The sequence below is a fragment of the Oryctolagus cuniculus genome, chromosome 1 (assembly GCF_051225735.1).
Source record: "Oryctolagus cuniculus isolate XC-2025 breed Fujian yellow rabbit chromosome 1, ASM5122573v1, whole genome shotgun sequence".
NCBI lineage: Eukaryota > Metazoa > Chordata > Mammalia > Lagomorpha > Leporidae > Oryctolagus > Oryctolagus cuniculus.
This window is the reverse complement of record NC_142867.1, coordinates 157,516,211-157,533,549: the sequence shown is the minus strand read 5'-3', so window position 1 is coordinate 157,533,549 and position 17,339 is coordinate 157,516,211. Positions and strand designations below refer to the sequence as shown.

The 17,339-nt window shown below is 38.3% G+C and overlaps 1 protein-coding gene across 1 annotated transcript in view; it reads left to right on the top strand.

Moving 5' to 3' along the window:
* The first annotated feature begins 784 nt into the window (after positions 1-784).
* TMC1 (transmembrane channel like 1) overlaps positions 785-17,339 on the top strand; it is a 197,574-nt gene continuing 181,019 nt past the window's right edge. Inside the window, exon 1 of the mRNA XM_051858747.3 lies at positions 785-1,141. Coding sequence (XP_051714707.3) covers positions 1,126-1,141 — 16 coding nt within the window. The 5' untranslated portion in view covers positions 785-1,125. The remainder of the gene's footprint in view (positions 1,142-17,339) is intronic.

The following is a 17,339-nucleotide window of genomic DNA, read 5'->3' as shown; positions in this document are numbered from 1 at the left end:
TATTTTTTAATATAAGTATTCGCACCAGTTGTATCCTATTTTACTATTTCAGTTAAGATTCCACGGCAGGAAAAGAGAAAAACTAAGTGAACATCACCTTTACAGGGGTTTACTTTGAGCCATTTGTTTTGAGTGTGCTACCTACTTCTTTGGCTAAAATCTATGTACTAATCTGCCCATTCTTGATGGGTTAGATATGTGCACAAATCAATTTGTGGAGCCAAAAGCCACTGCAGTGTAAATGTGCTACCAGTATCCATTTCAAAACACTGCTTCCTCTTGCCAAGGTCAGTGCAGCCATGCCTGTTATCACTGAAGTAACCAGAGAATGCCAGCACACTCACTCTCAAAAAGGCAGCTTCTTTTGCAACATTACATTTCTGTGCTTTTTGTCCCTTTATTTCTTTTCTAGGTTGGAAATCATTTTTGCTTTTCATTCTAAAGCAAAGATTACTACCTTCCTATGAGAAATTTTGCTAAAGAAAGAAAAAGCTCATTTTCTCCAGAAAAATAGCAACTTCCTCTACTAGCAAGTTTTATTTTTAGAAGAGTTGAGAAACTGAATACAACATCTCCAGGTTTCCCCACATTGGATTGATTGCTATATTAAAGGCCCTATTGCTTTGTTGCTAAAACCTGAACTCCAGGTGTAGGAGTAGCTTCTTTACTTACTCATTTAATTTACAAAGTATACCTAGTGGTTGATTTCTCTCACCTTTCTAAAAGGTATACTCCCTTGCACCGCCCTGAGTATAGGCAATGAGAAAAACACTGACCTGGAAGGCACTGAAAATGAGGCAGGCACACTCACACCGAGTGGGATGAAGCCAGATTTGGTCTAAATGGGACATTCATGATCAGTTTAGTTTTATTTCAAATATGAGCCCCCAAATTCAACCCTTTTGACCCGAGTACTCCGTCTCTAAATGGCAAACTAAACATGCATGAAAATTTAATGGTGAGGAAATTAGTACCTTCTTATGTTTCAGACCGTGAAATGGCACCAGGAGAGCATTTGCAGTGGCAGGCAGAAGCGTGTGGACGTGCTAGCTCCAACCTGAAGCATTTGTTCCCCGCCACCTGCAGTCCTCCTTGAGCCAGCCAGCCACACAGACCACTTCTAGGATGCCGCCTAAAAAAGGTATTTAAAAATAAAGATCTGTTTGCAGAGTATTAGACCCTTCGTAGAGGTAGAACTTTGTCTGAAGTTTGTTTCACAGGTTTTGTCCCCACTGGTGGGGCTTTTTCTTATTTCTGTTTTGCTGTGGGCAGGTTTCCTTGGTTTCTTCAGAAATTGGGAAAGGTTCAGTATTTCTTCAACTTCTTTTCTTCCTTGGGCATAGGATCTTGCTAATTGGTTAGTGCTTCAATTTATCTTTTTTCCCCCACCTTGAGAAGAAAATGGGGAATGTAGAATACATTGAGATTCCAGTGTAGGCATTCAAACTTTGGCTCCAGTCCTTGGGAGTGAACTGTTGTCTGACTAGTGCATGGGACACTTCTCCAAGAGGAATTAGATAAAGTTTAACTAAAGTTGAGGAGGAGAAAAAAAAGTTTAAGGCAGGAAAAAAATAAAGAAACACGAAACTGCTTTTTGGGGGGTATTTATGGGCAGGGAAGAGCAATGTCACCAAACATATTTTTGGTTGCTGTGACTTGAAATCGGATGCATTTTCAGTACCATGTGGACAAATGTGGCATGTCCGGCAGTCTTTCTCTGATGTATATGTAGCTTACATTTTGATTAATTTCAGCAACAGTAAAGTCTTCCAAAGACTGAATTCCAAATCAGAAGAACCTGGAGATATGTATTTGCTTTTCAGTATGGAGCATCTGACCCAGAAAGTCTTGCTAACAGCTATTCCTTTAGCTGATTCATTTAATCTTTGAATGGAAAGTGGAGACAGAGACCTCATTTAGAGACAATCTATTAAAGCCATCTAGCTTCAAGACTTTATCTTGGGAATCTGAGCAGTAGCTTATTTATTATACTCATTTTATTAACTTCGAACATCTGAAGAGTCTTAGGGACATAATGAAATAGGGACACTGTGTTAAGAAAACAAATTAAAAAGCAAACACTCCTTTTGGGGCTCCACATAGCTCCATGCACTTTTCCAAAGAAGCTGTTGGAAATGACCTAGAGTTGAATATTAGCTTTTAGCCAGCTGGGAGCTGATTTTCCAATACTAGGAACAAGATTCAAATCTTTTTTTAAATTTTACTTTGTTTCATTTTTTTTCTTTAAACAGAACTTTCTTCTCTCTCTCTCTCTAAAAAAAATTTGAGGGACAGATTTGAGAGCTGGTTTTCTGCCTAAATGTCCCCAATAGTTGGGGCTGGGCTGAGGCAGAAACCAGGGGCCAGGAACTCAGTCCAGGTCTCTCACAAGGGTGACAGAGACCCAACTACTTGAACCATCACTGCTGCCTCACAGGGTCTGAGTTAGCAGGAACTTGAAGGCCGGAGCCAGAGGTTGGCATCAAATGCTGGCCCTCTGAGGTGGGATGTGGATGTCTTAACCCACATCTTAACTTTTGGGCCACATTTCTGCCCCAGGACTCAAATGTTATGTAAGATATTTCAGGATTTAACAATCTGCAATCTTCATGATTTTCACACTATTTAGGTAGTTATGATGTTGGCAACATATTTATTTTTTTTGTACATTTCTAACAAGTTTTACAAAAGCTTTCAGTAAAGCTGCTTAGGCGTCTCAAAGGCCAACAATCTCACTAAATACAGTTAGAACTGATTATTCTTAGGGCACGTATTTCAGTGTAGCAAGTTCAGCCACTGCTGACATGCCTGCATCCCTTACTGGAGTGCTGACTCAGGTTCTGGCTCCCCTGCTTCCAATCCAGCTCCTTGGTAATGAGTTTGGGAAGGCAGAGGATGATGGCCCAAGTACTTGGACTCAGGCCATCCATGTGGGCTCCTGGGTTAGGTCTGGGCCAGCCCTGGCTGATGCAGGCTTTTGGGGAGTGAAACAGTGGATGGAAAATCTGTCTCTCTTTCTCTTCTCTGTCATTCTGCCTTTCAAATAAAAATAAATTAATCTAACCAAACAAAAGAACTGGTTATTTTTGCTGTTTATTAGTACTGTTATTTATCAGTTATTATTCTTAGTGCTTCACAATGACAGACATTTTAAAGTTTAAGAGCTTTGTTTTTTTTTGAATATAACTTATATCCCTGCAAAAATGTGTAAACCTTAGAAAATATATTAAAGTTTACACTAGCAAAAACACAGAATCCCACCACACAGGAATTAGCTTGAGAATTAGGATATCTTTCAGACTTTTTCTGTGTTTGTTACATTTGGTTACTATTTAATAAAATAAACATGATACAAACAACATGAATATAAAATGTCATATTTTAACTGATAAATATATAATGTATGCCATTATCTCAATAAATAGAAGTCATTCAATGCAAATATACATCTGCCCTCCTTATACAAATTTGTCAAAATTATAAATTTGTGGGGCAAATGATGTTTTACTATACCTAAAGGTGAGCAGATAAAATTTTCCACAAAAAATAAATTGTGTGTGTGTGTGTGTGTGTGTATGTACAAGTGCTGGGATTATTTTTTCTCATAGAAACTCATTCAACTCATTCATTCAATTATCCCACTAGTTCATTCAACAAATATTTCATTGTATTCTTTTTATTTGCATTGTAAGGAATGAAATGTGATAGAGTCTCTCTTCTCAAATAATTTGTAGAATAATTTGTTTCGGTAGTACTGAGAATTACTGAAAAAAATCAAGTCAGAAATATTTCTTTACTTGCTAGAAAAGGCTTTTAAAAATCAAGAACACTGATCCATTTGTTTCTTTTTTAAATTTTTTATTTATTTATTTATTTTCTGACAGGCAGAGTTAGAGAGAGAGAGAGAGAGAGACAAAGAGAAAGGTCTTCCTTCCGTTGGTTCACCCCCCTCAAGTGGCCACTATGGCCTGTGCACTGCGCCGATCAGAAGCCAGGCGCCAGGTGCTTTCTCTTGGTCTCCCATGCAGGTGCAGGGCCCAAGGACTTGGGCCATCCTCCACTGCCTTCCCAGGCCACAGCAGAGAGCTGGACTGGAAGAGGAGCAACTGGGACTAGAACCCGGGGTGCCGGTGCCGCAGGCAGACAATTAGCCAAGTGAGCCACGCAGCTGGCCCTGATCCATTTGTTTCTAACTTAACCTGTTCTTTTAGAATTCCTCTGAAGTGGGTAATATTTAAAGTGTTTGAAATTACCCTCACTGATGACTAAGAAACAGTTTTCCTTTGGTATCTGTTTCATCTCACATTGAATTTAGTTTTTAAATTGGGACCTGTATGTGGTGCCAGAGTTAAATTCTTGCTTGGAATACCGTATTGGAGAGAGTGTCAGGTTCAAGTCCCAGCTACACTGCTTCTGATCTGACTTCCTGCTAATGAACACCCTGGGAGGTGACTGGTGGTGGCTCAAGTACTTGGATCCTTGCCTCCCGTGTGAGAGATCTAGAAGAGGTTCCTGTTCCTAGCTTGTGGGTTGGAGAATGAACCAGCAGATGGAAACTGCACAATAAACCATACATACTTAAAACAAAGTTTGAAAGTTTTGAAGAGGGCCAGCACCGTGGCTCACTTGATTAATCCTCCACCTGCGGCACCGGCATCCCATATGGGCACTGGGTTCTAGTCCCGGTTGCTCCTCTTCCTGTCCAGCTCTCTGTTGTGGCCCGGGAGGGCAGTGAAGGATGGCCCAGGTGTTTGGGCCCCTGCACCCACGTGGAAGACCAGGAAGAAGCACCTGGCTCCTGGCTTCAGATCGGCGTAGCTCCGGCCATAGTGGCCATTTGAGGGGGTGAACCAATGGAAGGAGGACTTTTCTCTCTCTCTCTCTCTCTCTCACTGTCTATCTGTCAAATAAGAATTAAAAAAAAGTTATAGCAAAAATTAAAAAAGAAAGAATGCAATTAGGGAAGGAAGGAATGTGTGGAGAATCTCACAGGAGTCTCAAAAAGAGTCATGGGAGACCAGGAAGAAGCTCCTGGCTCCTGGCTTCAGATCGGCGCAGTGCTGGCCATAGTGGCCATTTTGGGGGTGAACCAACAGAAGGAAGACCTTTCTGTCTGTCTGTTTCTCTCACTGTCTAACTCTATCTGTCAAATTAAAAAAAATTAAAAGTTTTGAATAAATTGATACACATTATAATCACAGCCATTCCACCATTCCAAAGGTTTTCTCATGCCATTTTGGTATAATTCCACAAATTGTCCCCAAACTCCCTCTATATGCCATCTCTGCACTCAAGCAATCTCTTTTCCCCCCACCCTCTGGTGTCACTGTAGATTAGTTTGCATTTTCTAGAATTTCATACAAATGAAAACATATAGTAAGCACTCTTGTGTCTGGGTTTATACTTAGTGCTTTTGTGATTCCTCCCACAGTTAGATATATCTATATTTTGTTTTGTTACTTAGCAGTATTCTAGTGTATGGGTGTTTCGCAGTTTGTTCTTTGGTTCACCTATTGTTGAATATTATAGTTGTTTTAAATTTGGGGCTGAAAAAAAGCTGCTGTGAATTTATTATTAATAAAGTTGTTATGTACTTTTGAGTAGAAGTCTTTTGTGAAATTATAGATTTGAATTTCTGGGTTATACTGTAGGTGTTTGAGTGCCTTTGTAAGACTCTACCGAAATACTTTCCGCAGTGGCTACGTCACTTTGCATTTTTACCAGCAGCATATGAGAGTTCCAGTTTAACTATGTTTTTAACCACAAGAAGGTATTTTGAGTGTGTCTTTCATTTTAGCCTTTTGAGAGAGTGTGTCGTGGTACCTCATCATGGTTTTAGCATATATTTCCATAATTAATAATAATGTGTTTTTATGTAATTTTTCTTTTGTCTCTATTATTTTAAAAAATTTATTTATTTGAAAGGCAGACATACATGCACAGATAAGAGAGAGAGAGAGAGAGAGAATCTTCCGTCCTCTGGTTTATTTGCTAGGCAAAACCAAACTCAGGAGCCAGATGTCAATATGAGCCTCCCACTTGGGTGGCAAGGACCCAAGTACCTGAGCCATCATTTGCTGCCTTCAATGGTGCACATTAGCAGAGCTGGGATTCTAATCCAGGTACTCTGAAATGGAATACAGGCATCTTCAGAGATATCTTACCAGCTGCACCAAACAACCTCCCCCATTCTTTTTTTTAAACTTACTATATAATCTCTTGTTTGATTTTAAAACACATGTAAAATAAAGCAATGTTGAAGAAAACCAGGTTTGTGGTCGTCACCAGGGCAGAGGATCGTGAAAAATAATAAGGGGATATAGGTTTCTGGAATATTTGAGTTCTTTATTAGGGTGAAGCTGAACAGTATTTTGTTATGTATATCAAACACATTTTCTTTATCAGTTCATCTATTGATGACAGGTTGATTCCATATCTTAGCTCTTGTGAACAGTTCTAAAAAGAATATGGGAGTGCAGATATCACATCAATATTTTTATTACTTTTGTATATATACTCAGTACTGAAATTGCTGCAGAATATAGTTGTTTATTTTTAATTTTTTCAGAAACTTCATACTGTTTTCTGTAATAAATTTACCAGTTTATATCCCAATCAACGGTGTACAATCATTCATTTTCTTTATATCCTCACCAACATTCATTATCTTTTGTGATTTTCTTTTTTTCCTCAGAAACATTCTATTTCAGTAAAACAAACTTCGTACATTTCTTAAGTACAGCTTTAGGAACACCATAAGTCTTCCTACCATACCTGCCATCCCGCCCACACTCCCACCCTTCTTCCTCTTCCCTCTCCTATTCCTATTTTTAGTTTTTACTAAGATCTGTTTTTCAATTAACTTTATACACATATAATTAACTCTATACTAAATAAATAGTTCAACAGATAGCATGGAAATAAAAAAAAAAAAAAACCTGTTTCTCAGTATCTGAGATAAGGGCTGTTCAAAGTCATTGCATCTCAAAGTGTCGATTTCACTTTTATAGATTACCTTTTAGGTGCTCCATTAGTTATCACAGATCAGGGAGAACATGTGGTATAAGTCCTTTTGGGACTGGCTTATATCACAAGTATTGTGTTTTCCAGTTTCGTGCATTTTGGTGCAAATGACAGGATTTCATTTTTTTTTTACCATTGTCTAGTATTCCATGGAGTAGTATCCCATGATTTCTTTATCTAATCTTCAGTTGACAGATATCTGAGCTGATTCTATATCTTAGCTATTGTGAATCGAGCTGCAATAAACATGAGGGTACAGATAACTCTTTCATATGCTGATTTTTTTGATTTGGGTAACTTCCCAGGAGTGGGATGGCTGGATCCTATGGTAGATCTACATTCAGATTCTAAGGTGTCTCCATATATCTTCCACAGTGGCTGTACCAGTTGACATTCCCACCAACAGTGGATTAGAGAAACTTTTTCCCTACATCCTCACCAGCATTTGTTGTTTGTTGACTTTTGTAAGAAACCCGTTCTAATGGGGTTGAGGTGAAACCTCATTGTTGTTTTGATTTACATTTCCCTGATGGCTAGTGATCCTGAGCATTTTTTCGTGTGTATGTTGTTCATTTGACTTTCCTCTTTTGAAAAATGTCTGTTTAACTCCTGTGACCATTTCTTAACTGGGTTGTTTGTTTTGTTGTTGTTGAGTTTATTGATCTCTTTATGTGTTTTAGGTTTTAATCCTGTGTTAGTGGCATAGTTTGCAAATAATTTCTCCCATTCTATTCGATGCCCCTTTGCTTTGCTGAGTGTTTCTTTTGCAGTGCAGAAGCTTTTCAATTTGTTGTAATCCCATTTGTCAATTTTGGCTTTGATTGTCTGTGCCTCTGGGGTCTTTTCCAAGAACTTATGCCAATGTCTTGTAGTTTTTCCCCAATGTTCTCTAACAATTTGATGATATTGGGTAATAGATTTATGTCTTTGATCTATTTTGTGTGGATTTGTTGTGTAAGGTTTTAAGGTAGGGATCTTGCTTCATACTTTTACATGAGGTGATCTAGGTTTCCCAGTACCATTTGTTGAAGAGACTCTCCTTGATTTTAGCTCATTTAACAAAGAGAAGTTGGTTGTAGATGTCTGGATGAATTTCTGGCATTTCTATTCTGTTCCATTGTCTACCCATCTGTTTTTGTACCAGTAACAAGCTGTTTTGATTATAACTGCCCTGTAGAATGTCTTGAAATCTGGTATTGTGATGCTTCTAGCTTTTTGGTTTGTGTATGAGTATATAAGATTGTTTTAGCTATTTGGGGTCTTCTGTATTTCCATATGAATTCCAACATCATTTTTTCTATATCTGAGAAGAAAGTCCTTAGTATTTTAATTGGTATTGCGTTGAATCTGTAAATTGCTTTCAGGAGTATGGATATTTTGATGATACTGATTTTTCCAATCCATGAACTTGGAAGATTTTTGCATTTTTTGTGTCTTCTATTTTTTCTTTAATCTTTTATAATTCTCATTGTAGAGATCTTTAACATCTTTGGTTAAATTTATTACAAGGAATTTGATTTTTTTGTAGCAGTTGTGAATGGGATTTATCCTACATGTTCTTTCTCAGCTATGGCATTGTCTGTGTATACAAAGACTATTAATTTTTGTGTTGATGGGGTTGGTGCCGTGGCTTACTTGGTTAATCCTCTGCCTGCGGTGCCAGCATCCCATGTGGGCACTGGGTTCTGGTCCCAGCTGTCCCTCTTCCAGTCCAGCTCTCTGCTATGTCCTTGGTGGCCAGTGGAGGATGGCCCAAATGCTTGGGCCCCTGCACCTGCTTGGAAGACCAGGAGGAGGATCCTGGCTCCTTGCTTCGGATCAACATGGTGCCGGCCATGGCGGCCACTTGGAGAGTGAACCAATGGAAGGAGGACCTTTCTCTGTCTCTCTCTCTCACTGTCTATAACTCTGTCAAATTAAAAAATAATAATAATTTTTGTGTTGATTTTATATCCTGCTGCTTTATCATAATTTTCTATGAGTTCCAACAGTCTCTTACTGGAGCCTTTTGGATCCCCTATATATATATATATATAGAATTATGTCATCTGCAAATAGGGATAGTTTGACTTCTTCCTTCCCAATTTGTATCCTTTTGATTTCTTTTTCTTGCCTAATTGCTCTGGCTAAAACTTGCAGGACTATATTGAATAGCAATGGTAAGGGTGGGCATCCTTCTCTGGTATTGGATCTTTTTTTTTTTGACAGGCAGAGTTGGACAGTGTGAGAGAGAGAGACAAAGAGAAAGGTCTTTCTTCCATTGGTTCACTCCCCAAATGGCTGCTATGGCCGGTGTGCTGCAGGAGCCAGGAGTTAGGTGCTTCTTCCTGGTCTCCCATGCGGGTGCAGGACCCAAGCACTTGGGCCATCCTCCACTGCACTCCCGGGCCATAGTAGAGAGCTGGACTGGAAGAGGAGCAACTGGGACAGAATCTGGCACCCCAACCGGGACTAGAACCCGGGGTGCCAGCACCACAGGTGGAGGATTAGTCTAGTGAGCCATTGCACTGGCCAGTATTGGATCTTACTGGGAATGCTACCAACTTTTCCCCATTCAATAGGACATTGACATGGGTTTGTCATAATTTGTCTTGACTGAGTTGAGGAATGTTCCTTCTGTAACCAAGTTGCTTAAGGCTTTGATTACGGATAGGTGTTGTACTTCATCAAATGCTTTCTGTACATCTATTGAAATAATCATATGGTTTTCATCTTTCAATTTGTTAATGTGCTATATCACATTGATTGATTTACAAATGTTGAACCATCCCTGCATACCTGGGATAAATCCCATTTGGTCCAGGTGAATGATCTTTCTGATGTGGTATTGGATTCTATTTGCTATTATTTTGTTGAGGATCTTTCCATCTACATTCATCAGGGATTTTGTCTGTAGTTGTTTTTTTTTCTGTTGTGTCTTTTTCAGGTTTAGGAATTAAGGTGATACTGACTCATGGAAGGAGTTTGGGGGAATTCTCTCCCTTTTAGTTGTTTTGTATAATTTGAGAAGAATCAGAGTTAATTCTTCTTTTAAAGTCTGGTAGAATTCAGCAGTGAAGCCGTGCAGTTATGGGCTTTTCTTTTTTTGTGAGTGCCTTTAGTACTGATTCAGTTTTCTTCTTAGTTAATGGTCTGTTTAGGTTTTCTGTGTCTTCATGGCTAAACTTAACTAGGTTGTATGTGTCCAGGAATCTATCCATTTCTTCTAGGTTTCCTTATTTTTTTGGCATACTGCTCTTTGTATTAATTTTTGATGATTCTTTTTATTTCTGTGATGTCTGTTGTTAACAGAATTTTTTCATATCTAATTTTATTTTTTAATTATTTTTTAAGATTTATGTATTTATCTGAAAGTCAGTTATGCAGAGAGAAAAGGAAAGGCAGACAGAGAGAGTAAGGGGAGAGAGAGAGAAAAAAAGAGAGAGAGATTTTCCATCCACTGGTTCACTCCCCAATTGGCCACAGTGGCCTGAGCAGCATGGATCTGAAGCCAGGAGCCAGGAATTTCTTCTGGGTCTCCCACGTGGGTGCAGAGGCCCAAGTACTTGGGTCATCTTTGGCTTTTCCAGGCTTAACAAAGAGCTGTATTGGAAGAGGAGCATCTGGGACTTGAACCAGCATTCATATGAGATGCCAGCACTGCAGGCAGAGGCTTTACCCACTATGCCACAGTGCCAGCCCCTCTAATTTTATTGATTTTGGTATTCTCCCACCTCTTTTGGTTACTTGGGGCAATAGTGTGTCAACTTTGTTTACTTTTTCACAAAACCAGCTCTTCATTTTGCTGATCTTTTGTATTGTTTTTTAGTTTCAATTTGTTTATTTATTCTCTAGTTTTAATTATTTCTCTTCTCCTACTAGCTTTGATTGTGGTTTGCTGTTGTTTTTCTTGGACCTTCAGATGTTTTGATAAGTCTTTTATTTGGTGCCTTTCCAATTCCCTGATGTAGGCACCAGTTACTGTAAACTTTCCTCTCAACATTGATTCTACTGTATCCCATAACTTTTGGTATGTTGTATTGTCATCTTCATTTGTTTACAAAACAATTTTTTTTTATTTCTTCAATGACATTCAAGAGCATGTTGTTTACTATCCATGTGTTTGTGTATGTTCTAGAGATTCCTTAGTATTTGATTTCCAGCTTCATTCTTTTTTGGTCAGAGAAGACGCATGGTATGATTTCAATTTTTTTTGAATTTGCTGAGACTCACTTTATGGACTAGCATATTGTCTATCCTAGGGAAAGTTCCATGTATTGGTGAGAAGGATGTGTGTTTTGCAACTGTAGGATGAAAAGTTCTGTAGATATCTGTTAAGTCTATTTACGTGTTGGGTCACTTCTGTTTTCTTGCTGATATTCTGTCTGTTTAACATTGATGATAGTGGGGTATTGAAGTACTCCATTACTATTGTATTGGGTCTATGTCTTTATTTAGATCTATTATCATTTCTTTTAAGTAGCCAGGTGTCTTGTAATTAGGTGCATTTATGTTTATAATAGTTACACCTTCCCTTAATCATTACATAGTGCCTTTCTTTGTGTCTTTTAACAGTTTTTGTGTTCATGTCTATTTTGTCTGATATTAGGACAGCTAGCCTTGCTTTTTTTTTTCTTTTTATTAGCATGGAATATCTTTCCCCCATCCTTTCACTTTCAGTCTGCATGTATCTTTGTTGGTGAGATGTATTTCTTGTAGGCAGCAAATAGATGGGTCTTGTTTTTTAATCCATTCAGCCAGTGTGTATCTTTTAACTGGAGAGTTGAGACCATGTTCATTCAAGGTGACTATTGATAAGTAATGACTTTGCCTGCCATTTTTCCATAAATATTCCTATTATTTACTTTGGATTTGCTTTATAGTTTTACTGGGAGATTTTTCTGCCTTCACCTTCTTTCATAGTGATGATCATGTTTCTGTTTTTTGGTGTGCAGCACATTTTTAAGCATCTTTTGTAAGGTTGGACAAATGGTGATAAATTCTTTCAATTTCCTTTTTTTTAATGGAAGGTTTTTATTTCACCTTCATTCCTAAATAAGAGGTTTTCAGGGTACAGTATTCTGGATTGACAGGTTTTTTTCTCTTAAGATTTGGAATATATCTAACCATTCTCTACTAGCATGTAGTATTTCTGATGAGAATTCTGTTGTGAATCTAATTGAGATCCTTTGAAAGTAATCTAGATTTCTCTCTTGCACATTTTAGAATCTTTTCTTTATGATTTACTGTGGACACTTTGACTACAATATGTCATGGTGAAGATCTTTTCTGGTCATGTCTATTAGGAGTTCTATGTGCTCCCTGTACTAGGGTGTCCCTTTCTTTCTCCAAATGATGAAAGTTTTCTATAATTATTACACTAAAAAGGCCTTCTAATCCATTCTCTCTTTCCATACCTTCAGGTACCCCTAAGACCAATATGTTGGGTCATTTGATAGTATCCCATATATCCAACATTGGTTTTTAGTTTTCTTTTTTTTTTTCTTTTGAGAGGCAGAGTTAGACAGTGAGAGAGAGAGAGAGAGAGAAAGGTCTTCCTTCCTTGATTCACCCCCAAATGGCTGCTACGGCCGGTGCGCTGCGCCAATCCGAAGCCAGGAGCCAGGTGCTTCCTCCTGGTCTCCCATGCAGGTGCTGGACCACAGCAGAGAGCTGGACTGGAAGAGGAGCAACTGGGATAGAATCTGGTGCCCCAACCGGGACTAGAACCTGAGGTACCAGCACTGCAAGTTGAGGATTATCCTATTGAGCCACGGCGCTTGCCGGTTTTCAGTTTTCTAGTTTTTGTTTGTTTGTTTGTTTGTTTTTTTGTTTGTTTGTTTTTTTTTTTTGTCTGATTGCAAAATTTCCAGAGATTTGTCTTCTCACTTGGATATTCTTTTTCTGCCTGAGTGTATTAAGACTTTCCTCCACATTTTTTATTTGTTCTATTGAATTCTTCATTTCCAATATTTCATTTTTGTTTCTCTTTAACATCTCAGTTTCATGGGAGAAATTTTCATTCATGTCATGTACAGATTTCTTTAGTTGGTAAATTTGATTCTGATTACTTCAGTAATACTATAATCAATTTTTTTGAATTCCTTTTTTGTTTTTTTTTCTACAATATCTTCATCTTTACACTCTAGTATTGAAGTGTTTTCTTTTGGTAGCATCATGTTGTCTTCCTTATTCTTGTTTCTTGAATTGCTGCATTTGTTATTGGGCATTTGCAGAAATACTTATACTTGTGGGTTTTTTTCACTTTTGTCTTTGGACTATACCTCTGTGGTTTAGTGGAGTGTCTGCTCTTTTGGTGAATACCCAGAGGCATGTGCTGGGTGTGGGAGCTCTGTTCAGTGCTCCAGGGTGAAGGGAGTTTCCAAGGTGACACTCAAGTTAGGCATGGTAAATCTCCTCTTTCTCTCTCTCTTTTTTTTAATCAGAGGGGAGGTTTGTTCTGCTCTGTTTGCATAGTCTCACACTCGCCTCCTCTCCTTAAAGGTGGCCATTGCCTGGGCCCTAGCCCCAGTGGGTACAATATTTGTCTGCGCTACCACATGAAGCATAAAGGATCTGTGCATTCCTTGTTCTGAGCATGCATCTAGAGCAATTACCCTCACCAGGGAATCAGAGAACCTCAAGCATGTGGAGCTACCCATAGTGACTACCCAAAGTCCCAGCCACACCCTTTACTCTCTCATGTAGCCACAGTGTTTTCAAAGTCCCAGCATACAAGGTTCCCACAGTCATGAGCATCCAGCCCTCTGTCAGTTCTCCCAACCAGACTCTGGTATTTCCTCTGAACTGGTTGCTGAGTGCATAGAAAATAGCTAGTGCAGCTGTTGTGTATGTCCAAAATGGTGCCCACCCTCTCCTGACTAGTTACTGGATACTGGTGCTAGGTGATCAATTAGAGAGAAACATGCCCCCCCCTTTTTTCCTCTAGATTGACAGGTTCACTGTCCCCCACAGGGCTCCAAACCAGATTCATGCCAGTCTTTTCCTTCAGCTTTTTCACCAGTGGCTTAGGATACTGCAATCTGGTCTCATCTCACTCTCCAAAGCTGGTACTGAGGCGCTTGGATGAGTTGTGTGTCCATACCCTCCACGTAGGTCCATAGTGTACCTCTGATTTGTGTGAAGTTTCCTCTGCCATTTTCTCCCTAACTCTTCCCTGAGATTGCACTCTCTCCACATTTTTTTTTAACTATCTTTCCCTAGACTAGAGCAGTAAGTTGCCTCCATATTCTGCCCTCCCCATAGAGTCTTAGCAGTTATCTTTTGTGATTTTCACTGTGGCCATTCTAACAGGTATGGGATGGTATCTCACTGTGGTTTTAATTTGCTTGATGATTAGTGATGTTGATCTTTTGTTGTTGTTGTTGTTGTTGTTCAAATACCTGCTAGCTTTGAGAAATATCTTTTTGAGAATTTTGTTTATTTTTTTATTGGTTTGTTTTCTTGAAATTAAGTTGTTTGAATTCCATATATATCTTGGATATTGACTCCTTATTAGATTACTGTTTGCAAAGATTTCCCCAAACTCAGTAGGTTGTTTTACTACTCTACTCTGTTATTGTTTCTTTTCCCACATAGAAGCTTTTTAGTTTGTTGTGATCTCTTATTATAAAGAGTCATTTCTGTAAGTACCATTATTAAATTATTATTTTACCTCTTTGAGTTTGAATAAACTATGTAACTTTACTTTTAATTCATCTAGAACAATGTCCAATATCTATCAATTACTGAATATAACAAGAATACAGTTACTACTTGAGTTCAAGAAGCTCATAACCAATTTGAGCAGATGAAATGATACACAGAGAAAGTAAAAACAGCTGTGCAAAGCAATAATGAGAAAGATGTTTGAGTGGAAGCTATGAAGTGCCAATTAAAGTGTAGAGGCAATATATACTGTGCATTTTTTCTCATTTTGAAATCTTTAATCTTCTATGACACTCTAGTGAACATTGTTCAATTTATTCAGATCATCTCTTGACAGCAGAGCTGTAACATTCAGTAGATATGAGTCTGAGCAGTTCTGATTATGTTTGGATGATTACTTCAAAGCTCTGACTGCTGCAGTTCTGTTTTTATGTCCCAAATCTGTACTTTCTCCTGATCAGCCACACTCATGGCAATAAAAGTAGTGGAACAAATGTTAGAATAATGGAACCCTGAATTTGAATCTTTTCTTTAATTCCTACAAACTTTAGAACTTGAGCTGAAATTAGTAGTTAAGGGCAATCTGATGGGCAATAATATATTTTAGTTTAGCTAGCCTAGGTTTTAAGACAGCAAGGGATGACTCATGGAAACCAAAGGCAAGAATGAAGTTGAGTGCAAGAATGAAGTTGAGTCTTAGGGTCATCTAGAACTGGAAAACACTGTTGCAAACCCAGGGAGTTCTTCTTGCCTCTTTCTTCTGCTAATCTGCTTCCTTTTTTCTATTCGCATGGGTTTTTTTGTTAGTAGACATAACAGGTAAGGTTGAGGCTAAGAGTGCCTGAAACTTTCATTTTCTCAGTCATGTGGGTACCTACATAAGTGAATGTTTATGTTCATAGATAATCTTGGGGAGATGGTAGGAAGGTTCCCCAAAGAAGCAGGATAACTGGGAAAATAAAGTGACAATTGTTCACTATAACTAAGCACTTATCCTCTTTTAGTGCAACTTACTCATCTGTAAAATGGAGATGTTAACTATTTTACAGGATAAAATCTGACATATAGAAGGAAATCCAAATATCTTAGTTTATTTCCTTCCTTCTTTTCGTTATAGCTACTTTTTCATGAAATGTCTGAGACATTTTCTGCTGATTGTAGTATGTAGTACATACAAATAAAAATGTTTTTTTTTAAAAAAAAAGCATTGAAAACATCTTAGATTTCTATCACTTTTTCAAGGTGAGGATTTATATACATGAGAGGGGCTCAGAAAGTTAATTCAAAATGCATATTTGAATTAAGCTATGTGTGGATTTCAAAATTTTTTTCACACCAAAATAAACTAATCTTTAAACTCCATTTTCTGTGATCTCTTTGAAGCCCCTCTTATTCCTTCTGAGGCAAGTATATGTAGTGGTAAGTAAAAGGGTTGAGTATTCTTTGATGATTGTTATTTCAAGAAGGTACGTTGCTGGGATGAGAATTGTACAGATACAGAGGCAGCCTATACGAAGGGGTAAACTCTTGGGGTAGTACCTACTGGAGTGTTACAACATGCCTTCAGAAGAATGCATTAACCAAGCCAATAACTCAATGTGAGGACAGGCATTTGGTTCAGATGTTGAGTCACTGTTTGGGATGCCTGCATCCCGTATCACAGTGTCTGGTTTCTCCCAGTTATTCTGCTTCTGATACAGCTTCTTGCTTATGCACACACTGGGGATCATCAGATAATGTATCAAGTACTTGGGTCCCTGCCACCCTCATGGGAGGTCCTGAATGTCTAGGCTCCTGGCTTCAGCCTGGCCAAGTCTTGATTCTTGTGGGCATTTAGAAAGCAAATCAGTGAGTGGAATATTTCTCTGTGTTTCTCTATTTTTCTCTGAATTTCAGATTAAATGAAAATAAATTAATAATAATAATAAATCACAGTATGAAGGTTTCCTCAGGACAAAGCAAAAGGGTTATGAAAAACTCATATATTTTCCCAGCATTTAGCCATCAGTGCCAGCCACAACAACTGCATGGTGGCTATCCAGTGTGGGTAAAGATGCTTATTTTTTTGCTCTTCTTTTTCTGATACATCGGTGGGGTGGAAAAGTGATTTAGGGTGTTTGTTTATTTACCCTTTAGACAAATTACCTATACTTTTTCAAGTGAACTATAGTTATAACCAGTACTGTAGTTTGAGTATCATCTGATTCCCCAACTCATGTGACCATTTAAACCCCAAAGTCATAAATTAATGGTATTGAGAGTAGGAATTCAATCCGGTTATAGTGTTCAGGAAGTTAGAGGTCCTTACATCTTAGCGGGGTATGCCCTTGGAATCTGGTTGAGTCTTTCTCTCCCTGCTTCCAGGCTTTCCGTGTGAGTCTTCCTCCACACATGCTCCACCACTGCCATCCTCCAACCCATCAAATAGCCAAACCAGTAGGGGCTGCCTTGTCTTGAACTATGTAAACATCCAAAACCATGAGCCAAAATAGAACTCTTTAATTCATAAGTGGCCTGTATTAAATATTTAGTTGTAGTAATAAAAAGCTGGCTAAAATAGTTAGTAGAGTACACACTAAGTTTTAATAAAATATCCAGTTCCTCTTAAGGAAGTCAGTTAGAATCTTTAAGCTAGATAAAGAATTTCTTATAGAGTGGTTCATCCATCT